This window comes from Myxine glutinosa, chromosome 1, assembly GCF_964187855.1.
Source record: "Myxine glutinosa chromosome 1, kmMyxGlut1.1, whole genome shotgun sequence".
NCBI lineage: Eukaryota > Metazoa > Chordata > Myxini > Myxiniformes > Myxinidae > Myxine > Myxine glutinosa.
In genome coordinates this window covers 224,500,783-224,527,718 of record NC_136261.1, presented here as the reverse complement: position 1 = coordinate 224,527,718, position 26,936 = coordinate 224,500,783, and the positions used below count along the sequence as shown (strand labels likewise).

At 44.6% G+C, this 26,936-nt stretch overlaps 2 protein-coding genes across 2 annotated transcripts in view; one reads left to right on the top strand and one right to left on the bottom strand.

Annotated features, from left to right (window-relative positions):
• LOC144891290 (uncharacterized) overlaps window positions 1-26,936 on the top strand; it is a 981,422-nt gene that overhangs the window by 277,345 nt on the left and 677,141 nt on the right. The window lies entirely within an intron of this gene.
• The window catches only part of ODAD2 (outer dynein arm docking complex subunit 2), an 89,821-nt gene that overhangs the window by 7,753 nt on the left and 55,132 nt on the right, over window positions 1-26,936 (bottom strand). Inside the window, exons 7-11 of the mRNA XM_078771080.1 lie at window positions 25,248-25,402; window positions 22,148-22,390; window positions 21,407-21,521; window positions 17,821-18,009; window positions 14,974-15,195 (exon numbers count right to left, since the gene is read on the bottom strand). Coding sequence (XP_078627206.1) covers window positions 14,974-15,195; window positions 17,821-18,009; window positions 21,407-21,521; window positions 22,148-22,390; window positions 25,248-25,402 — 924 coding nt within the window. The remainder of the gene's footprint in view (window positions 1-14,973; window positions 15,196-17,820; window positions 18,010-21,406; window positions 21,522-22,147; window positions 22,391-25,247; window positions 25,403-26,936) is intronic.

Here is a 26,936-nt window from a genome sequence, read left to right as displayed (position 1 = left end):
GTGGTGTGGAGAGAGTTGGAGTAAGTGGTACGGAGTGGTGTGCATGGTGCGAAGGTGTGGATGGGGGAAGAGTGGACCCCTTTCACGAGTACCCGGGGCGGGTAGTGTAAGTGTTAGGTAGAGGGTATAGGTAAATTGTGGTTGGATATTGGCATTTGTGGTGCGGTTGAAGAATGGTATTGTGGATGGGTGCATTAGTGTTGTGGAAATGGCTGGGCGTGTAGCCTGTTAGTGTGTGTAGTTGGTTTGGGCACTCCACCACTGTGAGGATGTCGGCCAGGTGAGGCCGCAGGTGGGCTCTGGGAGCCGTTAGTGTCAGTGGGTGCCTGAGGATCCCGGGTGTGGATCGGGCAGCCCGTGGCAGAGAGGGCACTGAGGGGGTGAGAGTGCGAGAGGGCCTTCCCCAGTTAGTTAGGTTAGGGTGAGGAGCAGGTAAGCTCGGGTGGCAACTACAGTGGTGGAGGTGTGCAGGTGGGTAGACCTGCTGGGAGAGCTACACGTCACAGCCCAGAAATTGTGCGAGAGCACCGAGTGTTGAATCGGGGGAGTGAGACCCCAAATTGAGAAGCACCACAGTTTGGGCAATGGGAATTGGTTTTTAGAACCCATAGTGTAAGTTGGCCAATGGATTGGCAGGGAAAGACCCCGGGTAATGTAAAGTTGTTAAAGTCATTTAGGAAATAGTTAGGATTGACGAACCTGTCGCACCATACGCAGCCACTTACCTGAGGTGATGATGATGACTCCACACCTGTGTTTTCTTTGTTCTCTGTTGCAGGAAATGAGAATTGCTGTGAGGATTTGTGAGACGCATCACGACGTGGATGAGACATTGGGGTGATTCCATCTCTCCCTCCCTAGGAGGGACTGATGATGAATTGGTGATGGCAAATTTTGATGTTGAGTTGGAGATGGCAAATTTTGATGAGAGTTGGAAATGGCAAATTTGATTGGTTAGGAGGGAGAGAAGACGAATTTGGTTTATGGGAGGAACGGGGAAGACAGTAGGGACGTTTGTTGATTTGTAAAGTAGATGTTTATGGGTAGTGTTGGGTTTTGTGGATACAGTAAGGGGTAAGGGAGGGGCAATGTAGGTTACCTGGTGGGGGGGGGGGCGTACGGTAGGAACGTACCTGTCTCACCTGGTTCCCATGTGCCCCCAGTGTGCATCATCTTGTATTGCGTGCACTTTTGCGCCCTTACCACCTTACTCACTTGTCTTCTTTTTTTGTCTCCCACCTCCGAGGATCTGGCTTTGGGGCAGAGAGAGAGGAGAGAGAGGTGCTGGCTACGCAGTTGTGGGCCTGTACTTTCGCTGCTTGCTGCCTGGATCGATACACCATATGGACCGCAATTTTTGTGGCCGCCCACCATGGACCGCAGTTCTTTTGCGGTCAAGCACCACCCGTGGATGGACCTATGGGTCAACGTGGCACCTATGCCATACAGGTGAACCACTTTTAGTTGGCCCCCTGACGGCCACAATTCAGAAATGGACGCGGTTGGCGCCTTTCTTTATTTTTTAAGGAAGCTAGAAGGCCAAGTGCTTCAAGAAGGCAAGACCAGCGGCAAAACATCGGCCGGCTGCGACACCACCGGTGACTATGAACATTTTATTGGTGCACCGGATGGTGCTGACTGTGTTATGGGGTGGTGCTTTTGGTGCTTGGACGGGGTGCTCTGCACATTATTAAAGGCCGTAGGGCCACAGGGCACTCGTGGGTTGGTGTATCGATGCTGGCATGCGTGCTCTCTCTATGCATAACATCTGCATGTGTTCCTCCAAAAACAGGTCCTGGATCGTAGTGTAAATATCAGTGTAGTCTTGTGTAAATAATGCTCCCTACCGGCTGTATGTTTAGTTTGAGGATTCTTTCCGCGATTCGGTTATCCTGTGGGTGTGTTTCTGTGAGGAGAAGGGTGCAACGTCGCAGGGGGACATATTTACTCATTTGTGAACATCTGTAAAACTGTCGCACTCAGGGGTGAGTTAATAGTAGAGGGAACTACATCTGAGTGCCACAGTAACGTAGGTAAAAATTTATCGGGTCGGGACGCCCCGAGGTAGAGAAGGGTGCAATGTTGCGGATATGGGATTTGGCCTCCATCCATATCCGCTTGTAAATATTCCCCTATTTCCCCAATACTTCCCAACTATCCCCAATCCCCCATTCCCTAGTCCCATTTTCTGTAAACAACACTCTGTAGAACCGACCTTCCCCTATTTCCCCCATTAAATGTCGCACCCAGGTTCACCGCATCTCACGTAGACAACTATAGGACATCTTGCTAGTTATTCTTAGTCTATGTCAGTTAAGGACTCGTTTCCATTAATTCTGACTCTTCGTTGCACCAGAATGTGATTGTATGGCACCGTTAGAAAGTTTAGGACCTCCCAATACCTCCCCGCAGCTCTTCCTCATGGTACAACAACAACAACAACAACAACAACAACAACAACAGCGGCGGCGGCGCGGGGAGTGTGCGTCCTCACTCCGGCTTGGTTAGCCGCCATTGAACATGTGCTCCGACGGGGTTACCACGCAGGGGCTCGCTGTCAGCTCCTCGTCAAGGGCGGAGCCCGGTAACCCCCGCACCCAATGGAAGCGGCGGACCGATTCCATCTGGGGCGGAGCTAACGAGCCGAGGGCGTGTCACTCCCCGCTGGACATGTGCAGGAAGAGGGAGGTGACGTCAGATGCGCCCACACCACGGAGAGAGAAGACGCCACCTCCAAGCGCTGAATACCTCCCCGCATCTCTGGACTGGACCGAGCTGTATCCTGTCCCTGAGCCAAGGTGCACCTTGAGCTATCGACTGCCTGCCCTTCCTTGCCATCAATCCCTGTGTGAGTCAGTCTTGTCCCGTTTGTCTGTGGTCTGTCGGGGATAAGATAAGACTGTGTCTAAGTGCCCATCTTGCTGTGCTCTACCTCTTGCCGTGTAATCTACCCGTTTCTGCATCACCAATATTATATCCTCCTCCGGAGGTCTTGAGAACTGTACCCCCTTGTGTCGTTTCATTAATCCCAGCCGTTGTGTCCTTTCCTTCATTGATTTAGCATAGCGCGATTTGGCCAACGTTCGAGTGGAATCGGGCGGGATAGGGTTCTAATCGGGGAGTAACTGTGCGGACGCGGTAATACCAAACCGCTCGGTAAACTAACATCTAAAACCGCGTCTGTAACAATATATATTGTTACGGACCGCGGATAAGATGTTGATTTGCCGAGCGGATGGCGCCGCGGCCCTAACAGTTACCCCGACTAACCCGATTCCTGGACGTTGGCCAAAATCGCGCCACAGATATTCAATAGGGAAAAGACAAAGGCGACACGGATGTGAAGAAGAAGAAGAAGAAGAAGGAGACAAAAAGGTTTGAAATGCTACTAAATTTATTCCTACTATTTACACAATCAAAAGAAACCAAGGAAGAAGGAAAGATAATAAAATAATATACAGAAGAAATCAGAGACACAGTGAAAATACTAGCTTATCTAACAGGCTTAACTTATTCCCTGGACAGAACAAACAAAGACGGACTCACACGGGGAATTGCAGAGTGGATTGGCTGGAAGGAGGTGGGTGGCTGGAGGGGGAGGAAGGCACGGAGCTGGCTGGAGCTTGATCCCGCACGGGACGTCGGGCTGGACCTCGACTGCCGCCGATGCCACCGATCCTGTCGTGTGCGCGGGATCACGGGTCGGAGCTGCTTGGTGGAGCCGACGCGCTGGTGGGGGGTCTGGCGTGACGGGTTCTTTCCTCCCTCTTTCTTAGTCCAACCCAGTCCAACAACTTCCTCTCTTGCTTAGTCCAACAACAACTTCCAGGCTTTTCGGTGTTCTGATCTCCTCTCTCCTCGACTCTCTCTGGGGGCCTCTGCCTCGGGTTATATAAGCCCCACCCTTGACCCTTTTGCGAACCTCCCCCAAACGTTCTCTCTCCACCCTCTAAAGCCAACCCCTCGTTCTGGGTTGGTCGGCAAGGGCTGGTTCACTCCTCCCCTCTATGACGAGGTGGAGACACGCCCTTCTTCCCCGACCTTGCCTCGTGGCCAATGGTGGTTTTGGGGGCGAACAGTTGGCAATTGCAGCAAAGTGGATGGCAGATGAAATGCAGCAAAGTGGCTAAACCTGGTATTTGGAAGATGCCATGACGGAGGGATCTACTTTATTTAATGCAGTGCAATGGAGTGTCAAATTAATGGAAGACAAATCCTTAGCCTAATACACATAATAAGGATATAACTACTGAACATGGATATATGGTGTCCTTCATGTATGCTTTATGGAATTAACTACGGGAACGCACTTTGACCTTTATACAACACTGGAGTAAGGAGGGCGATATTTTTACAACTATTTACACAACAACAACAACAACAAAAAAAAAACATTCTCATATCCACAACACTGCACCCTCCTCCTCTTAGGCACGGCCCGGGCCTCTTACCTTAACTTTTAGTGTGGCACGTAGGTGTAGTTCCCTCTACATTTAACCTGACCCTGAGTGCGACAGTTTTAAAACATAAATAAATATGTCCCGCTGCTCCATTGCACCCTGCCTAACAGATTCACGCCCACAGCTAACCGAATTGCGGAATGGTCTTCAAACTATACATTTACGGTGGGGGCGCATTATTTACAATGACTCTACTTTTATTTACAAAACGCAACCCAGGACCTGTGATCGTTCTTTTGGGGGGGGGGGGGGGGAGACAGTCTGCCCTGCATCGATGCACCATGAAGCACCCCAAAAATACACCAAAGCACCCTCAAGCACCAATCGGTGCACAGTCATCACTGTTCAATAAAAAATAACCGACAAACCCTGCTGGTGGTCTCTTGCTCTTCGGCTCCCTCTGCTGGCTATTTGCTATCTTCCTGATGTTGTCATCTTCTTTGCTGGCGGCCTATTTGGATTAAAATAAAATGCACCCAACGTGTCCATTGTTATTTATTTATGGCCCACAGGGCCGTCTAGTGTGGTTCACCTGTGGGGCATAGGTGCCCTGTGATCAAGGTCCGCCAGCAAGATTTCGGGCCTTCATGGCCGGTTCCAGCAGAGGGGCCATGCCCCAACCCATGGGGTCCATCAGTGGTGCTCAGCCACAGACATGTGGTCCATAAGGTGGTGCATTGATGCAGACAGCTGGTTCTGGGAGTTCCGGGCGCACAATGGCGGACTCCCGCACGCTCCCCTCGGCGCCCAGTGGCGCGCAGTCCTCATGTGGGAGACAAGGGGGGAAAAGACAGATGAGCGAGGGGTAAGGTCACAAGGGTACACATCAATAAGGCAATGCAAGGCGAAGTGCGTACGGAGAGCGAAGTGAGAAAAGCTCGTCCCTACCGTACGCCACCCCCCCTTGTCACCTACTCTACCCTTGCCCTTACCCCATATTTACAAAATCTACACATTACAAATTCGTCGCTAATGTCACGTCTTCCCCATATTTCCCCTATACCAAATTCGTCTCCACAATCCCTCTATCCAAAATTTGCCATCAACCAATTCATCATCAATCCTCATAAGGAGGAACAGATGGAACATCAAGCACAATGTCACACCCATGTCATGATGCGTCTCACATTCCAAACATTTGCACAATAAAAATAATAAAAACCACCTGGCATGGTGTGGAGGTACGTCATCTTAGGTGAGTGGATGTAGATGGTGCGAGGAGATTCTTAATCCTAACTATCCTCTAAATGACATTAACACACTTCACACTACCCGGGGTCTTTCCCTGCCAATCCATTGGCCAACTTACACTATGGGTTCTAAAAACCAATTCCCATTGACCAAACTGTGGTGCTTCCTTAATTTGGGGTCTCACTCCCCCGATGCAACTCCCTGTGCCCTTGCACAATTTCAGGACTGGGGCGTGTAGCTCTCCCAGCAGGCCTACCCACCTGCACACCTCCACCACTGCAGTTGCCACCCGAGCTTACCTCGCTCCTCACCCTACCCTAACTAACTGGGGAAGGCCCCTCCTGGCTCTGTCACCCCTTGGTGCCCTCTGGCACTGGGCTACCCGGGTCCGTCCTCCGGATCCTCGGGCCCTATCCACAACAACTCTACCGGCTCCCAGAGCCCACCTGCGGCCTCACCTGGCCGACATCCTCACAGTGGTGGAGTGCCCAAACCAACTACACACACTAACAGGCTACACGCCCAGCCATTTCCACGTCACTAATGCACCCATCCAAATACCATTCTTCTACAACGCACCACAGATGCCAATATCCAACCACAATTTACCTGTACCCTCTACCTAACTCTTACACTACCCTCCCCGGGTATTCGTGATGGGGTCCATCCTCCTTTCCCGATATCCACACCTTCGCACCATCCACTCCACTCCACAGTTTCCCCCATACTCACTCCACGACCATCCATTCCAATACTCCATATACTCCATACTCCATATATTCCACACAACCATTCTCCATACACCTGTTGTTGCACACCTGTGCAATCACACCTGGTGCCACCTGCACCCTCCTTCCTCCCTGGACCATTTGGTCAGCACAACTCACTTCACTATCACTCACTCAAACACTGCTCCATACACATGGTCAGTTGCACACCTGTGCAATCACACCTGTTCCTCACACACTTTTCACAATACGCTTCTGAATGCACCTCCAACACTCACACGGCATCATCTGAACTACCTGTTGCCCTGCTAACTTAGTGCTCCCCGTCTTCCCTTTAAACTAAGCACATACCACGTCATTATCAACCGCACTAATCTACCTGCATCCCCACTACAGGTATCATTGTCACTACCTAATCTTAACGTTACCTAAGGTCATCTTCTAGGTCCCTACACACTATATCCTAACCCTCCCGGGCTAGTTTTCACTGCCATAAACCCCATAAAACTAGTGCTCCTTTGCCCCCGCTTGTGAGGGATGACGGAGTTGCCATCCCAGCACATCGGGTATCTTTCACTACCAATTTAGCACATCAAATTCCAGCCAATTAAAAATTTGCCAATCACTACCAATCACTCTACCATTACCAATCATCACTCTGCCAATCCTTTGCCAATCATCAAATTTTGTTTTTCTAATTTCGGGGCCAAAACACTATCCTCATCATCACAGTCGACTCACTAGTGCCTCTCGATGCGCCAATTCATCTCCAAAGCTCGGCTTCGTAAAGCCGAGCAATGAATGCGTGTTGCTTGGTGCCGGCGGCTGGATGCGTCCGACACTCGGTGAAGGGAAGGAGGTTTACCCGGGCCGAGGTCCCACGCACCATCTCGGCACAGAGCCGTCCAATGGCCCGATCTCGCCCTGCCGGAACGCCTCAACAAAAGGGGGTCGCCATGACGACCCTTCCTATCAGGCTGCCCGCTCCGCCTAGTGGAGCACGGACGCGGCTGTTCAAAGCGCGGGCCGGCGTGGATCCCGCACGGCGGTTCTTTCAAAACCACCGCGGATCGCCGAGGCACGCAAAGCTGCCCGGTTCGCACCAAAGGCCCGATTCGGCTAAACGTCGCTCTAACCGCTAACCCGGTTAGCGTCGATGCTCCATTCGCATGCTTACACCCCGCAGCCCGTTCCTTGCTCATACATCCAGCCGTCTCCATGCTCTTTGTCATTGCACCTTCCCTGACACACCCAGGTACACTCATTCCGCTCACAGACTTGGTCACACACCTGACCACCGCACACCTTTGCACACACTCGTCATTCGCACACCTCACCAACACACCTCTTCGCGCCCCCTCCTCGGTCACCTCCTCTGTGACAACCACAGGTGTGCTCTCACTTGCACACCCAATCACGTGCCTCACTACCAATTCCAGTGTGCATTCCCATACGCGCTCTACCATTCCAGCTGTGCATCCGTCCATTCCAGGTGTACATCCTCTCTCACCTGCCACAACCAACTCACGCTCCGTGTCACTCTCACTACTTTTACCACCACACTCGGTCGCGCATTCACCCTTACTCTTGCCAGCGCACTCTTTCCTCATGCACCCGTCCGTTACACACCTTTCTCGCGCACACTCTCCCGTTACTCCCTCCGTAACACTCACCACAGGTGTACACTCTCTCGTTACATCCTCTGTAACACTCCCCACTCTGCGCTTCCATGTGCCCCCTCGCACACGCGCTACGACCAACTCACTCTCGACAGCACACTCACTCCTCGGCGCGCACTTTTTCCTCACACACCCCAGAGTCTGACATTCTCGCACACCTCCTCTTTCGCACTCCGTACCTGTCGCACACTTCACCAACGGCCTCTCACGAACACCCGGATCCAAATCAACCCCCAGCCGACTGAAGCTTCCCTCACATCATATACATTTCCGAATATATCGCCACTCACCTTGGCACCTCGTCTCCGCACCTCCTCTGCCACCTGCAAACTCTTTATTTGGTCAGTGAGCACATAATCATGATTTGAACACAGACCTTGCACATACTCCATCACTTCCTCCCTTATCTCCTTTTTAGTTTCCCTCCGTCTCTTCTTAATTTCACTCACCCCCTCTTCCACCTCCTCTAATTTTTCCTTTACCTCCTTCATTTCCCGGTGCGCCCCCTCTATTTCTTCCTCTAACGCCACCTTAACCGTTTCTATGTGCGTCCTCACCTCTCGGTCCTTCGTCTCCATTACTTCTGTCACCTCTTCCAACCTCTTCGTCAACCCCTCATGTACCATCTGACATTCCTTCTGTGTCGCTATTAATTCGTTCTTGATGTCTTTTTGTGTCGCTTTTAACCCCCCGATTATTGCAGTGTTCTTTTCCACTTGGTCCACGAGTTCCTTTTGTCCCACTGTCAGCTGTTCTACTCCCCTCGTCAGACCCTCTATGCCCCCCTGTAACCTAGCCGTATTATTCCTCACCTCTTTCTCCATACGCTTCTCACCTCGCTTTACCTCCTCGCGTACCCCCGAGACCTCCTCGCTTACACCTCGTTGTATTTCCTCCTTCATCTCCTCCATCTCTTTTGTGGATGCTGCCCTCATCTGTCCTAATTCATCCCTTTGGGCATCCAATTTGGTTTCTACCCCGATTTTCACCTCCTCTATCTGCTCTCCCATTTGTTTAATTTCCCGGGCCGATTGCTCCCCTATTTCCCGCAATTTGTTTTCCATCTTGTTTTCTAACCCCTCTAACCCATTTTTCACCCCCTCTATCTGATTCTCCTGGGCAGCCATTCTATTTTCCACCCCCGTTAACCCATTCTTCACCTCTTTTATCCCGTTGTCTAACCCCTCAAATTTAGCTTCTAGCCGCTCCCCCATTTCTCCCATTTTGCCCCCCATTTTGCCCCCCAATTCTCCCATTTTGGCTTCTAGCCCCATATTCGCCATTAGTATGGCTGCATTAATCTGCGCCATGAGGTCCCGCACATCAATTCCCCCTATTTGCGCAGCGGGCGCGGCTACCCCGCGCTCGTGCGAGCTGCCACTTTGTGCGTCTGATACCACGTGCGCGAGAGCCCCATTTTGTGCACCCGATACCTCCTCAACCACCTCCTCATTGCTCTCCTCCATTTCTTCCCTGTGGTCCTGTGTTACCCCTAAGCCCTCTTCTAGCTCACCCACCTGCATCCGATCGCCTTGACTAGCCATGGCGCGATTTTCAAATTTAACTTTTTATAAAACGAATTTCGGCCCACTCGTAATTTGAGCGCACTAAGCGCTTCAGGTCCGTTCTCGCTCCTGGCACCAATTGTTCTGGACCGCGGATAAGATGTTGATTTGCCGAGCGGATGGCGCCGCGGCCCTAACAGTTACCCCGACTAACCCGATTCCTGGACGTTGGCCAAAATCGCGCCACAGATATTCAATAGGGAAAAGACAAAGGCGACACGGATGTGAAGAAGAAGAAGAAGAAGAAGAAGGAGACAAAAAGGTTTGAAATGCTACTAAATTTATTCCTACTATTTACACAATCAAAAGAAACCAAGGAAGAAGGAAAGATAATAAAATAATATACAGAAGAAATCAGAGACACAGTGAAAATACTAGCTTATCTAACAGGCTTAACTTATTCCCTGGACAGAACAAACAAAGACGGACTCACACGGGGAATTGCAGAGTGGATTGGCTGGAAGGAGGTGGGTGGCTGGAGGGGGAGGAAGGCACGGAGCTGGCTGGAGCTTGATCCCGCACGGGACGTCGGGCTGGACCTCGACGGCCGCCAATGCCACCGATCCTGTCGTGTGCGCGGGATCACGGGTCGGAGCTGCTTGGTGGAGCCGACGCGCTGGTGGGGGGTCTGGCGTGATGGGTTCTCTCCTCTCTCTTTCTTAGTCCAACCCAGTCCAACAACTTCCTCTCTTGCTTAGTCCAACAACAACTTCCAGGCTTTTCGGTGTTCTGATCTCCTCCCTCCTCGACTCTCTCTGGGGGCCTCTGCCTCGGGTTATATAAGCCCCACCCTTGACCCTTTTGCGAACCTCCCCCAAACGTTCTCTCTCCGCCCTCTAAAGCCAACCCCTCGTTCTGGGTTGGTCGGCAAGGGCTGGTTCACTCCTCCCCTCTATGACGAGGTGGAGACACGCCCTTCTTCCCCGACCTTGCCTCGTGGCCAATGGTGGTTTTGGGGGCGAACAGTTGGCAATTGCAGCAAAGTGGACGGCAGATGAAATGCAGCAAAGTGGCTAAACCTGGCACTTGGAAGATGCCATGACGGAGGGATCTACTTTATTTAATGCAGTGCAATGGAGTGTCAAATTAATGGAAGACAAATCCTTAGCCTAATACACATAATAAAGATATAACTACTGAACATGGATATATGGTGTCCTTCGTGTATGCTTTATGGAATTAACTACGGGAACGCCCTTTGACCTTTATACAACACTGGAGTAAGGAGGGCGATATTTTTACAACTACAGACTTGGCATTTAATATGGAATATTTTTTTTTTCTTGACTTGGGTTTACTTTCTTGACTCAGTATATCAATCTGGTGAGTTTCTTTTACACTTTGGTGATTTATTTGTTAAAAGAACCATGTCACTGATTGTCTGTCGCAGCAAGAAGTCAACAACAGGATTATATCACAGGTGGCGTGGCAAAATGTACGGACAGGTGCATTTGATGATTGGCTTCACAGTCGGGTATACAAGGGTTGTTGCGTTCTGTATTAGTGGAAAACAACTGCTGCACATCTCCAAAAGTTATTGCCACTTCCTCTGGAGATGGTCCGTCAACTTGACAATGCTGTTTGTCATGGAGTGGTGGCTTTACGAAATTACGGCATGAAACAGCGTGCTATTGCTCGGCAGTATGGCATCACTCAAGGTCAGGTGTCAAAGATCCTGAAACGAAATGCTCAGAGGGGTGTCCCTACTCCAATACCGAGGCCAGGACGTCCCCGCAGAACCACAAGGAGGGATGATCGCCAGCTGCACCGGTTAGTCCGCAATGGCCGTACCAAGTCAACTAATCGGCTTAGGGCTGAGTGGCAGCAACTGACAAATGTGCCTGTATCCAGAAGGCGAGTCAACCAATGACTGGTTCAAGCAGGCTATCGTGCCAGGCGTCCCCTGAGAAAGCCACGCCTGACAAGACAACACCGACAGCGCCGATTGCAGTGGGCCAGAGAGCACCGTCAATGGCAGCCAGGACACTGGAATCACGTGATCTTCAGTGACGAGTCTAGATTTCTGGTCTATCGTCAAGATGGCCGCGTCCGAGTGTGCAGACAAGTGCATTAAGCCTACAACAAAGATTGTATAGTGCCAAGAGTCCAAGCTGGAGGTGGTGGGGTGACCGTTTGGGCTGCTTTTCATGCAGGGGGCAAAACTGACCTGCTTGTTCTGAATGGAAACCTGAACCAGTTCAAGTACAGGGCCATTCTGGAAGAAACATTGCTTCCATTTGCTCGTGCAGCCTTTCGAGAAAACTGTCTTCCAAGATGACAATGCACGGCCTCATCATGCTCGCATGATCCAACACTTTCTTGCTGACCGTGGTGTAGAGCATATGGAGTGGCCTGCCATGTCCCCGGATATGAATCCGATAGAGAACTTGTGGGCAGAATTAACGCGTCAAATCGACCACTTGGACCAGCAGCCGACCTCTGTGCATGAATTGCAGCAGGCTATTGTCACTGCATGGCAAGCGATTCCTGTCCAAACCTTGGCAAATCTCGTGAACAGCATGCCTCAACGTGTACGTGCTCTCCTGAATGCTCGTGGGGGTTACACGAAGTACTGAACTGTAATTTTACTGTCCGTAATCCCAGTCATACTTTAAGTTTTGTTTTTGTTAAAAAAATTTTTGGCTAATGTGCAAAATAAAGAGATACTTCTGGAAAACGTACAGAAGTTTAATACATTACTGTCCATGAATTGAGTTCGATATCAGTTTACATCACTTTCAAGGATCAATTTATTTGTTTCGAAATGTCAAATGTGGTTTTTGTTTCTTTTAAAGGTCACATTAACAAAATCTAGAATAATTTCAACATAATTCCAATGAACTTTTGGTTCTTAGACATCTTGAAAAGTAAGTTCACCCCCACAAAAAAAATATTCCATATTAAATGCCAAGTCTGTATTTACACAACAACAAAAAAAAAAACATTCTCATATCCACAACAATATATATATATATATATATATATATATATATATATATACACATATATATATACACAGTCACGTGAAAAAGTAAGGACACCCCATGTAAAGTTTTGAGTTTTTCAACATATTTCAACATACTTGATATATGATCTTCATTTCAACAACATACATATTTGATCTTCATTTCAACAATATTGATAGATAAAGGTGATATAATATAACAAATATCATGAAACATTTACATTTTGTAGTCCATTGTATAATTTAAATAAACATAAATGCAAATTTCGCATGTGGAAAAAGTAAGTACACCCCTACATTTATCACTACTTCAAATACCTAAAATTAGAATCAGGTGCACCAGCTCAGGTGCAAATGATTAGAACATTGTCAGAGAGGATCTTGGAGGAACCTGTCTTATTTAAACCTCAGACATTTAGTTTGGTTTGCTCTTTGTTGTTGAAGTGTGCGGCGTCACCATGCCTAGATCAAAAGAGCTCTCTCAGGCCTTCAGAAAGAAGGTTATAGATGCCTACGAGTCTGGGAAGGGATTTTAAAAGATCTCCAAACAATTTGAAATCAATCATTCGACTGTCCGGAAGATCATCTACAAGTGGAGAAGATTCCAAATAACTGCCAACTTGTTCAGGCCAGGCCACCCCAGCAAGTTCAGCCCGAGAGCAGACCGCAAGATGCTGAAAGAAGTCTCTCAGAACCCCAGAATGTCATCACGGGACCTACAGGTAGCTCTTGCCACTGTTGATGTCAAAGTGCATGAGTCTACCATTAGAAAGAGGCTGCACAAATTTGATCTGCATGGGAGGTGTGCCCGGAGGAAACCGTTGCTGTCCAGAAAGAACATCAGGGCAAGACTAAAGTTTGCCAATGAACACCTCGGCAAAGACCAGCACTTCTGGAACAATGTGCTCTGGACAGATGAGTCAAAGGTAGAGCTATTTGGCCACAGTACCAGAAGACATGTTTGGCGAAAACCAAAGAGAGCATTTGACCACAAGAACGTGATACCAACTGTAAAGCATGGTGGTGGAAATATTATGGTTTGGGGCAGCTTTGCTGCATCAGAGCCTGAGCAGCTCACCATCATATAATCCACTATGAATTCTTCATTGTACCAGAGGGTGCTTGAGGATAATGTGAGGCCATCTGTCGGAAAGTTGAAGCTCAACCGAAGGTGGACCTTGCAACATGACAATGACCCTAAACATACCAGTAAATCCACCAAGGAATGGCTGAAAAGAAAGAAATGGAGGCTTCTGGAATGGCCAAGTCAAAGCCCGGATCTAAATCCCATCGAGATGTTGTGGGGGGATTTGAAACGAGCTGTGCATGCAAGAAACACCTCAAACATTGCACAGCTGAAGGAATTCTGCATGGAGGAGTGGGCAAAAATTTATCCCAGTCGATGTCAGAGACTGGTAGACATTTATAACAAACGCCTACTTGAGGTTGTTTCTGCCAAAGGGGGCAATACCACCTATTAGAGCCAAGGGTGTACTTACTTTTTCCACATGCGAAATTTGCATTTATGTTTATTTAAATTATACAATGGACTACAAAATGTAAATGTTTCATGATATTTGTTGTATTATATCAACTTTATCTATCAATATTGTTGAAATGAAGATCAAATAGCTGTATGTTGAAATATGTTGAAAAAGTCAAAACTTTACATGGGGTGTACTTATTTTTTCACGTGACTGTATTGTACACGTCTGTTGTTATTATTGGTAGAACATTAAAAAAAATAGTTGGAAAGCTTGATTTATTGACATTAATACTTTTTTCTTTTTTCAGTTTCTCAGTCATCAACAGTTTTTCTTTTCTTTGAGTGATCAATTATGGCTGAGAGATTAACTGTTACTCAAAGAGCATGACTTGTTGGACGATATGAGGTTTAGCAGTCTGTAATTTCAGTCTTACAATGGTAGTGGCAAGAAATGGGAAGACATGCCACTTTGGATTCAAAAACAATTAAAAACTCTCACCAAAAGCTTATAACAATTGGTTCAGTCAAGGATGTAAGATCAGATAGACCAACCACAGCGAGATGACCAGAATACACTGTTGAACAAAAATGTTGCCGAACAATTGAAAAAAAAATCGCTGAGAATGCAATAGCTTATGTTGAAATTTTTATTTATTCTTACAAATTAAATGGGCAATAAATGGCCTTTCAGGGGAAAAAAAAAATTTGGTCTTTTATCTACATTTAACTGTTATTTCTATATTTAAATAGGGACATAATTATGGATAATTCTGTATATACATGTATTTAGTGGCCCATAAATCAGAAAGGGGGCTGAGATAAAACATTTATCCTGTGTTATTTATTGTTTACTTTATCTACATTTCTATTTCAGCAGCGCCAATCTGCCCATAACTTACTTTGACAACTCCTTCCTGGTGCATGGTTAAGCAGTTTTCTGGATCCTTAGAAAGCTGGTGGAGAGCTTGTGCTGTGGAGCGGTTGACATCTGGGCAGGAAGACTGCAGATGCTTCACGAGTGGAGCCACTGCATTAGCCTGACGAAAAGCTGAACAGTTGTCAACCCAGGCGCAACACGATGCAATAGCGTCAGCCAGGTGTTTGCGCAGAAGATCATCTGTCTGCATGCAATAATTGGATGAATAACAATTTATTGAAGTGATAATTTGTTCTTGGTTACACTCTGAGCAGTTACAATCGTGGCCAAAAATATTGGCACCCTTGCACTTTTATCAAATAATTCACCATTTCTTCCAAATTTTTTTGAAATTAAAACATCTTTTGGTATCCACATATGTATTTGTTTGGTTTGCAGTGGAACAAAACAAAAAAGCTGAAAATTTTACTATATCTTAGCTTATTCCACACAGAAATCCTAAAATGGCCCAGACAATATTATTGGCAACTTTTAGAAGTTGTTAGAAATAATTAGATTTCAAGCAGGTGATTCTCCTTTACTTTGGAATTGAACTCACCTGTGGTGAGTTGTAGGTGCCTGCAAAATAAAAATCACTCATTCAACCAGTTTGGATAGAGAAAATGAGTCATTCTGCTGTTTTGTGTCACTGTGTGTACCGCAATGAGCGTTGAGAAAAGAAAGAAATCCAGAGAACTGTCTCAGGAGGTCAGACACAAGATTGTAGCCAAGCATGGACAATCTCAAGGCTACACGTCCATCTCTGGAGACCTTTATGTTCCTTTGTCCACCATACGCAATGTTATCAGGAAGTTTAAGGCCCATGGCACTGTAGCCAACCTCCCTGGACGTGGCCGCAAGAGAAATCTTGATCGAAGATGCAGCGAAGGATTGTTCGAATGGTGGAGAAAGCACCTCGATCAACTGCCAAACAGATTCAAGCTGACCTTCAGACAAGGTACGGCAGTTTCAACTCACACCATCCATCACCAACTTATTGAAAGCGGTTTCTATGGTAGGAGGACCCCACTGCTGAGAAATCGCGATTGGAGTTTTCCAAAACACACCTGAACAAGCCAAAATCCTTCTGGGAGAATGTCATGTAGACAGATGAGACCAAATTCGAGCTTTTTGGGAAAGCACATCATCTCTATGTTTACAGAAAACAAAATGAAGCCTTCAAAGAAAAGAACACCTTCCCTACAGTCAAACATGGAGGAGGTTCAGTGATGTTTTGGGGTTGCTGTGCTGCCTCTGGCACTGGGTGCCTTGAATGTGGGCATGACATCATGAAATTTCGAGAATACCAAGGCATTTTGGAGCGCAATGTTCAATCCAGTGTCAGAAAGCTGGGTCTCCGTCGAAGGTCATGGGTCTTGCAGCAGGACAATGACCCCAAACACACTTCAAAAAGCACCCAGGAATGGCTCAAGACAAAACGCTGAACTGTTCTGAAGTGGCCAGCAATGAGTCCAGATCTAAATCCCATTGAACACCTGTGGGGAGATCTGAAAACAGCAGTTGGGAGAAGGCACCCTTCAAATCTGGGAGAACTGGAGCAGTTTGCACAAGAAGAATGGGACAAACTGCCAGTAGAGAGGTGTAGGAAGCTCATTCGTGGCTTTAGGAAGCGCTTGACTACAGTTATTTTGTCGAAAAGCTGTGTGTGCTACCAAATATTAAGTCTCGGTTGTCAATAATTTTGTCAATGCCATTTATTTTTATTTTTCTGAATTAAAATGATATTAAGTTCTGAATCAAAAACAAAGGTTCTGTAATATTAACAGGGAAATAAATAATTGTGGAGACCAAATACTTTTGTCAATTTCAACTTCTTTTTCGGGAAAATTGTGAGTTATTTGAAAACAAAGTGCAAGGGTGCCAATATTTTTGGCCACGACTGTATTTCTTAATGACCTTCAGAAAAGGGGAAACATATTTACTTATTATGAAGGGAAACCAGGCTTCCAGAGGCTGTTCTTCCCCATTCTTCCCTTCATGGCTTCAAGCAGGCAGTGTACCACCAGCTCATGTCAACCCCCATCCTGACGCGCATGATCTTGTTAGCCGCATTAGCCCTTCCTAACCCAACCCCCTCATTTGCTTGTTTCAGTATTTCTGTACGTAATAAACATGGGGACTCAACATCATCTCGTAAGTGTCCTACAACTTATATTAGTCAGATTTTGGAAATGAAGCAAAGTCAAGAAGTTAGGCCTGATTAGTATACTTCGTTGGGATACTTTTGTGGAGGGTCAGATTTTGTAGACTGAAGAGTGGCAGAATAGCTTAGTTGGTGGTGTGCTGCTCCTAGATTTATTCTCCTAAGTATAAATCGAATTTGAATAAAACTGCCACTACAATGACTGCCAGCGGGCGAGCACTGCTTCTCGGAGTACACTGGTTTTTCGAATTGGGTTGTTTATGTCTGTACTGTCTGCATAAAAATTGTGAATGCTAAAGATCCTGCACAGTTTCTAGTTAGCTGACCATAATTCCTCGGTTGATTTATAAAGGGAGATGTGGATTAGTAAATGTTACGTTGTATTAAAATAAAAGTAGGAGTGATAATATGGTTAGTACAAAGAAGATAATTAATAAATAAAGTTAATATGAGGTGTGCGGATACTGTTGAGGCATGCTGAGCCAAATTGCATCCTCTTGTATCTAGATTTCCTTGTATCATGAATGTGCAACCATGTGAGCTCGAAAAAAGTATAAATATTTTATTTAAAGAATATATAAATAATAATGACAATAAGAAACATTTTTAAATTAATGGGCTCACAATTTGTAGCTGAAAGAATTATCGAGAAAATGAGGTACTCACAGTGTTGGTGAGGTTGGCCAGCAATGGGACTACATTGAAGTCTGTCATTACGGCCAGATTCTTCTGGTCTTTGGCAATAATGGCAATAGCAGCACATACTGCGGCCAGAACATCACGATCATCAGAAGTCAGGAGGTGAACAATGAGGCGCAGACCTCCAAGGAAGGAAAAAACCATCTCACCTGCGTCCTGCATTCATGACACAGCTGTACAAGGTCATTCCAGTGTTGCGAAGTGTTTTCTACCTCTTTAAAAACATTCCCCCCTCAAGGTTAATTACCGTGTTTAGTTAGTGGGTTGTTTTATTTATTTTATTTTTTACAAAAAATCACTTGTAAGTGGATTTTGATGAAAGAGGGTTTAGTAATTTTTTTACCAAGAGGTTAATTTTTCCCAGAAGGCAACTTTCATTAAAGCAGAGGACAGATGTTGTCATATGTGTTGAGTAATCAATGCTGAAATCAGCAAAGTAAGCTTTTATACTCTGTTAGATATATAGTATATATATAAAAAAACACATATATCATTACCCTCACCTGAGGAGAGGGTATTGCATTTGAGTCCCTTTTTGTTACTTGCCGGAAAAATTTCCGGCAAGTATGTTGATCTGTCTGTCTGTTTGTCTGTCTGTCTGTCTGTCTGTCTGTTTGCAGCACTGCGTCTACACCGTTGCACGGAGAATCGCCAAACTTTGCACACATATTCGTCTTGCCCTGGAATAGACTGTGCCCAATTTATGACGTCATCGGTCACGTGTTTCGGCGGCCATCTTGGAAAAACCGAAATAATTTGCACCGCTATATCTCCGAAAGTACTGAACAGAAACAATTGAGACATGGCTCATTGTGAAGAACTCTCCATGGGGAATAAAATGTGTTAATGATGACGTCATCAGTCACGTGGTCGGCCGCCATCTTGGAAAAACGGCAAAACTTTGCACCTCCATATCTCTGAAAGTACTGAATAGAAAAAATTGAGACATGGCTCATTGTAAAGAACTCTCCATGGGGAATAAAATATGTGAATGATGACGTCATCAGTCACGTGGTCGGCCGCCATCTTGGAAAAACCGAAAAACGTAGCACCTCCATATCTCCAAAAGTGCTGAATAGAAAAAATTGAGACATGGCTCATTGGAAAGAACTCTCCATGGGGAATAAAATATGTTAATGATGACGTCATCGGTCACGTGGTTCGGCCGCCATCTTGGAAAAACTTTGCACCTCGATATCTCCGAAAGTGCTGAACAGAAAAAATTGAGACATGGCTCATTGTAAAGAACTCTCCATGGGGAATAGAATATGTTAATGATGACGTCATCGGCCATGTGGTTCGGCCGCCATGTTTGTCCTAAATGGCCGATAAAGTAAATTCCGGCAAGTCCTCGATCTCTGACCGATTTTTCATTTGTCTGTCTGTCTGTCTGTCTATTTGTCTGTCTGTCTGTTTGCAGCACTATGTCTACACCGTTGCACGTAGAATCGCCAAGCTTTGCACACATATTGGTCTTGCACCGGAATAGACTGTGCCCAATTGATGACGTCATCGATCACGTGGTTCGGCCGCCATCTTGGAAAAACCGAAAAATTTTGCACCTCTATTTCTCCGAAAGTACTGAACAGAAAAAATTGAGACATGGCTCATTGTAAAGAACTCTCCATGGGGAATAAAATATGTTAATGATGACGTCATCAGTCACGGGGTTCGGCCGCCATCTTGGAAAAACCCAAAAACTTTGCACCTCCATCTCTCCAAAAGTGCTGAATAGAAAAAATTGAGACATGGCTCATTGTAAAGAACTCTCCATGGGGAATAAAATATGTTAATGATGACGTCATCGGTCACGTGGTTCGGCCGCCATATTTGTTCTAAATGGCCGATAAAAAGTACATTCCGGCAAGTCCTCGGTCTCTGACCGATTTTTCATTTGTTTGTTTGTTTGTTTGTCCGCACAGAATAAATATGATTTTCTCTGCAACTGTTGGTCTGATTGACAGGAAATTTTCACCATAGGTGCAACTCCACCTGTAGAATTTTTTTATGATAATTATGACGTCATGGGTCACGTGGTTCGGCCGCCATTTTGGAAAAACGGTAAATTTTTGCACCTCCATATCTCCAAAAGCGCTGAATAGAAAAAATTGAGACATGGCTCAATGTAAATAACTCCACGGGGAATAAAATATGTTAATGATGATGTCATAGGTGCCTCCATTATGACGTCATAATTAGACAAGTACAAAACTTCATCCGATCAAGATGAAATTTCTTGAGCATCATCAAGGAATAAATTAGTTTAGAAAACAATAATGACCATCGGTCACGTGGTTCGGCCGCCATATTTGTTTTAACACAAAAGCCTTAAAAACCACTGAAAACACATCCTGGCGAGGGTCTGCAATCTCTGATTGCTCTTTCTAGTTTATATTATGTATTTTTGATGTTTTTATAGTTGATGTTTTGATGCTTTAAGCATGTGATGTTAGCCAGTGCCACCTGATATAATAACTCAGCCTATCCCTGATGTTTTTATTCTTCACTACTGTTTTCGGCTTTGCCTCTGTTGCTTTTGAATCAAATGTGTTTGATTTTTAACATGTTTAATTGGGCTCATATATTTAAGTGGTGGTCAAATCAATGTTTGTGCCAATTTGAGTCTGGGTTCAAGAGGTGACGCAGGCACAGAGTGATTACAGGTGCACTTGCTCACACTGTAATCCAGCATGTATCCTGACCCCCGGGTTTGCTGCGCGCAATCAGTGTGACCCGACATGCATTCCAAGTTTGATTTGAAATTTCTCATCCATTATTCTATCTTTAATTCCAGTGTTTCCACTATGTTTTCTAATTCCTGTAGTGATATATGTGGGAAAATTACATGCCCAGACCAGGAATCGAACCGAGGTCCTCTGGTGAACCGTACCAGTACTGAGGGCATGCAATTTTCCCACATGAATGAACAGGATTACATTAATAAATTGATATTTATTAATGTAATCCTGTTCATTCATGTAATTATTTCCTGTATGTTTTAGCTATTGTTGCCTCGTGTATGTATTATGTTGTATGCATTTTACACAGCGAAACATTAAGCTGTGCTTTATCTCCTACCGTATTTTAATAAAGCACAATGTCATTGCAGAGCAGTGGCATGTCAATACTGCACTGCATTTACACTTCTTCTTTCGTATGCAGCACAGGACTGCAGGTAGAATCATTGGCTGAGGACACGGTTGTGCTGCTGATGGAGTGCCCTCTCTATTGCCACTGGTACTCATTTTGCGAAGCTCAGAAGGACAGGTGGTGTCAACCCCATCTGATGTTAATTCAACGGCCAACCAGGATTCAAACTCAGGACCTTATAGGATCCCAAGCCAGCCACCCTAACCGTTAAACCAACACCAGGCTTTACATTTTCACAATCATGGATCATCGTGAACCATCTTTCTTTCTTTTTAAAGCCTGATAATTCAAATTTTCAATTTTTTAAACAACCCTTGAAACTAATCTGTTTAACGAAGCATGGCTCTACTGAAATAAAATGGATGTAAGATCAGAAATAAAACCTACATTGTAACCCACTTACCTGGATATTCTCCAAACAGGGGCAAATTGCCCAAGCTGCCATGGATTTCACCTCTGGATTTGGGTTTTTGAGTAAAGACCAGAGGAGGCGAATGCCATCTAAACGATTAATAATTCTGCAAAAAAGGACATAATAATTTATAGAATACAAGGAAACATAAACAGGAAGAGGCTGTTTAGACATGTTATCTTCGTACACCATTAACATAAGCTATTAATCTTAATCGCCGGCGACGCGACAATATTTTTAGTGATTCTGCATCATTCAGAGATGGGGCCAAAAACTATATACATCACAATATCTCAGAGTTGGGGACGGAATCAGACGAAACTTCGTGGGCAGGTTGGGTGTGTGAAAAGGACAAATTGATTCGATCTTGGTGAAGGTTAGAATCCGAATATGAGGTTTTTTGTTTTTTTTTTAAAGTGATTTTTCATCATTGAGAGATGGGGACAAAATCGAGATATAGTTTGATATCTCAAAAAGTTATGGACGAGTTATGACAAAACTTGGGGGATGAGTTGGTTCGGTGACAAGAACAAACTGATTAGATTTTGGTTCAGGTCCGAATCCAGATCCGGCCTGTCATTGGGATACAAAATGTATACTAGTCAGCCTGGCAGAGGTATGCACTCTACAGAGTGCCCTTCTAGTTCCATATCTGTTTTCTTGTAGAGAAAGGTGGTTATTAAAAGAGAGGTGAATGCAAAAGAAATAAAATTGGTGTTGCTGCAAACTCACTCCATACTTTCATGGTCCAGAGCACAGGCGCCCACAGCATTTGATGCATTTATTAGCAAAGCTTGGTTGGTGCCCGTGAGTAGTGAAACAAGTAGTGGGATCCCACCACACTTTCGAATTATTATACGGCACTCCGGATCCTTGGCACACTCTCCGAGTGCCCCAACCACATTCACTAGTATCTCCTCAGGTTGATCGTTGAGCAGTGACACCAAAGTTTCGACAGCCTTCAGGTCCCGAAACCTGCACATTACATCAAAACAAGCATCACCAAGTATTTACTATGATACAAATTTTCAACACTATCTCATTAAACAAGGATAACCTGTGAGATTGCCTTCCTATTATAATCAGACCAGCTTTCTCATCCACTCATTCTGGCTGCTTTGCTTAAGCACATGGGCATCCTATTGACTGTAAGTGCAGACTACTTCTGAAGACATTTGCATGCATTTGAATATGCATTGATTTAATGAGTACAATAAGCTTTCCTCATCCTTGCACTGTCAACCCTGATGTACATCCTTACAATTATACATTCTTATACAATTGTACATCCTCGCGATGAAGCTAATTCCGAGGGCCTTTCACTCACTCACCGCAGGCAGGTTGGTGGTCTTTCTGTCTTCTACCGACTCCTCTCCGGCCTTGCTCCCCCAGCTCTATCTGTGCTCTGTCCCCCAAATATTCCTACAGGTCGCACAAGATCTGCCACCAACCCTCTTCTGGTGAAATTGGCAAAATCAAGGCTCTCTGTTCACCTTCACTCTTTCATTCCTCTTTTCTCCCGCCTCTGGAACAAACTCCCCCACTCCCTTCAATCCCACTCCTCCCTCCAGGTCTTTAAAACAGCTGTTCACCACCATCTCTTATCTTCCCCCATCCAAAACCTTGATCTTTTCTACACCCGTTAATTCACCCCAGATCCACTGTTTTGAAATACCGATTTCTTTCCTGGAAGTCCTAGCTGTCTCCGAGTCCACGTGTTTTTTTTTACCTCTCCTACCGGTTCCCCCCCTTCCCATGCCCCCTCTCTCCAAGCCCTCTCCCTCCCACAGATCTCCCAATGTCCCTGCTCGCCATCTTGTTCTCCCGCTCCCTTTATCTTATGTTTTATGTGTCAGTTTGTCTTTTTTGTGATCAATTTTATCTCTTACATGAGCCTCGATCTTGTATACAAAAACTGTCATCCCTGCTTTTGAGAGGTTATATTGCCTCTTTGTAGTCTAGTATTAAAGATGAGCAACAGTCATCAACACAAAATTACCCAGTTTGGAATACAGCACATTTTACTTAACTTTCGAATAAATAAATAAATGAAGGCAATTAAGTAATCAACTCAAAATCATCAAATTAAAAACAAAATGTGCAAATTGTAAATCCAACAATGCTGGGATATAGTCGACTTTCAGAAATTTGAAAATATCGTTTTGGAGAGCTTTTGCAATTGCAAAAAAAACATTAGTGAGAATAATTTGATGATCATAATGATGATCATGGTAAGAGCATATGACAATTAAAGCCCGTGACCATTTGCTTATGCTACCTGATTGTTTGTACATTAGATCTGCTGGGAACTTCCAGGAACTCACAATGACGATGGACATAAAAACAAAATTGAACAAAGTAAAATGCAAAAGAGATGTTTGTTTACCTCACAAAGGACTTGATGGAGGAGGGGATTGTGTTTCTATTGAGGATGGTGATGGATAAATATCTCCGCAAGCCTGTACCACAATTACTTCCTTAACTTCCTTGTTGACTGCTGCAGTATATAATCTGCTCAAAGAAATAAGGTGAATCTGTTCTGGCACTCTATTACATTGAAACTGCTCAAAACTTCCTGTTTCTTCACCCAGATTTACCATAATTAATTATTTGCACGGATTTCATAACACTGCAATATACAATAATGGATTTGTTGGAAGTGCAAAGATTTTTGGTGAAAATGGGTTAATGGACACAAAATAAGTGTGATACAGGTCACCATTGTGGCTAATCGCTCAGAATGCAAATAACCACAAGGGTCACCTCTAAAAACCTATGGTGCATGAGTTGTATGTGCTGAACGATTATTGCATGAAGTAATTACGTCACACAGAAACTTGCAATCAGATGTTCTGCAAATCCCTCGTGCCAAAGGGTACTTGTACTGAATGCTGGAGCGAGCACTCCTTCAAGAATTACATTATCATTAATTCTACATGTTCGTTTTTTATGATGGAGAGTATAAAAGCTCTGCGTTGGCTCTTTCCAATTCATTGTACAGGAAAGTAGGAGTGATTGGATGTGGGTGGTAATTGCCATATGCTACACAGTAGAAGTACTTTCTCCGATATTAAAAAAAACCCAGGCCCATTAAAAAATTGTTGGTATTCAAATTGGTAGCACGTACAATATGTGGATTTGAAGGAATGGTCTAAATAGGACTTTAATTTACTGTATTTGATATGGTGGTAATTCCAATTATCAAGAGACCACAAGTGTAAATCATTGGCAATGACATGTTAACAACTCGACAGACTCAGCTTCGAGTGCACCATTTTCTGACGTAATCCAATTCAGAAATATCGGAAAAGTAATCCAATTCTGATGAAAACTTTCACAGATTTTTCACTCAATCACTGGTGACAACCACACCACATTAGGAAACAAAAGTATTTTAACAATTTAAAAGATGGAGGTTGGCTGACAAATGAATTGCTCTGAGAAGTCCATGGTTTCTTGGATGCTTTGATCTGCTGTGTTAAGGGATATCTCCAAATTACTGTTGCAAAACATATGAGAATTTCATTACCAAAGAATTAGAATGTGTGCTTCACACATTTCCCTCCTTTCTCTTACATTTAATCCAATTCCTCCCAATTTCATTTCCCTTTTATTCAAACTCCATTACATTCTCTTATCTTCCCCTCTTTCCTTCCTTTTTCTCGATTTTAGTTAGTTTATCCAATTCCCTCCTCACCCCACCCTCAAACTCCTCCTCCCCTCCCGCATAATATGTGGACGACTTTTTACCAATGTGCATGCTTTCATGCGTTATCATTGAGCTATACATCTACTATCGTATATCCTTTGAGTCTGAATAAAATAGTGTTACCTATTTGCATTCTCCTGGCTTAAACAACACTTCCATATAGCACCGGTTGCAGCAGTGAGCAGCTCTGTGCAGTCTGTGTTATTCAATAGGCTTGCCAAGGGGTCTAGCCCTTTGCAGGTCCTTACAACGTCCCTTGTTTCAGCATCTTCTGCACACTGTTAATTAAAGAAAAGCATGCAAATCCATTAAAAGTCAGCATTATGGATGGCTTTTAGAGCAGCGATCAAAAAACAAAGAAAAACTGCGGTGATTCGCATTATAAAGAAGATCAATCTATTACTAAAAGGAGAAGTGTGTTTGTGTGTGTGTGTCCATCACGCTTTATTCTAAAGGGTTTTCTGCTGTCGTAGAATAATAAAACTGGTGCTGTTGGAAAGCAAATACGTAATCAATTTGCATGGAACAAAAATTAGTGTCCGTTTAATCAATCATAAGTGCCTGTTTTAAAAGCCTATCTTTCCAGGAGGGAAGAGGAAGAGGAAGAGGAAAATGCAGGACTTGGAGCTTAAATTAAGTGTTCCAGCAGTAGATAGCAGGAACCCTTTAGAATAAAGTATGATGGACAGGAAAGGAGCACACATTATACAGTGCCTTTGGAAAGTATACGCACCCCTTGACCTTTTCACATTATGTTGTATTACAGCCTGAATTTAAAATGGATTAAATTGAGATTTTTGTTACTCAGCTATACATAATACCCCATAATGCCAAAGTGGATTGTTGTTTTTAGAATATTTTTACAAAATAATTAAAAATGAAAAGCAGAAATGTCTTCAGTCAAAAAGTATTCAACCCCTTTGCTATGACACTCCAAATTGAGCTCAAGTGCATCCAATTTCCTTTGATCATCCTTGAGATGTCTCTACAACTCGATTGGAGTCCACCTATGGCCAATTCAATTGATTGCACATGATTTCGAAAGAAAAACACCTTTCTATATAAGGTCCCACAGTTGACAGCACATGTCAAAGCAAAATCTCTACCTTGTAGTACAAGGAACTGTCCATATAACTCCGAGATAGAATTGTGAGGAGACATAGATCTGGGGAAAGGTAAAAAACAATTTATAGAGTGTTGAAAGTTCCCAAGAGCACAGTGAGCTCCCTCATGCTCCCTCATGAGGAAATTGAAAGAATATGGAACTACCCAGACTTTTCCTGGAGCTGGCCGTCCGACCAACTTGACAGAGCTTGAGCAAATTTGGAAGGAAGATTGGGTGAAATTCCCAAAATTCAGATGTGCAAAGCAGATACAGACATACCCAAGAAGACCCGAAGCTGTAATTGTTGGCAAAGGCGCTTCTACAAAGTATTGACTCGGGGGTTGAATACTTTTATAAATTAGATATTTCTGTATTTCATTTTTAATTATTTTGTAAAAAAGGAAAAAAATATGCTACTGACAGTATGGGGAATTATGTGTGAATCAGTGACAAGAAATCTCAATTAATCCATTTTAAATCCAGGCTATAACACAACAAAATGTGAAAAAGGTCAAGAGATGTGAATGCTTTCTGAAGGCACTGTATATAGTAATACCGTACTTCTTGAAGCAATATAAAAATGTATGAGTGTACATGTAGGGAGCACACCAACAACAACAACAACCACAGCCACGCCACCAATACCAACAACCGGTTATAAAATATCCTCTTCACATGTTTCACTTCATTATACATCCTCATTGAGA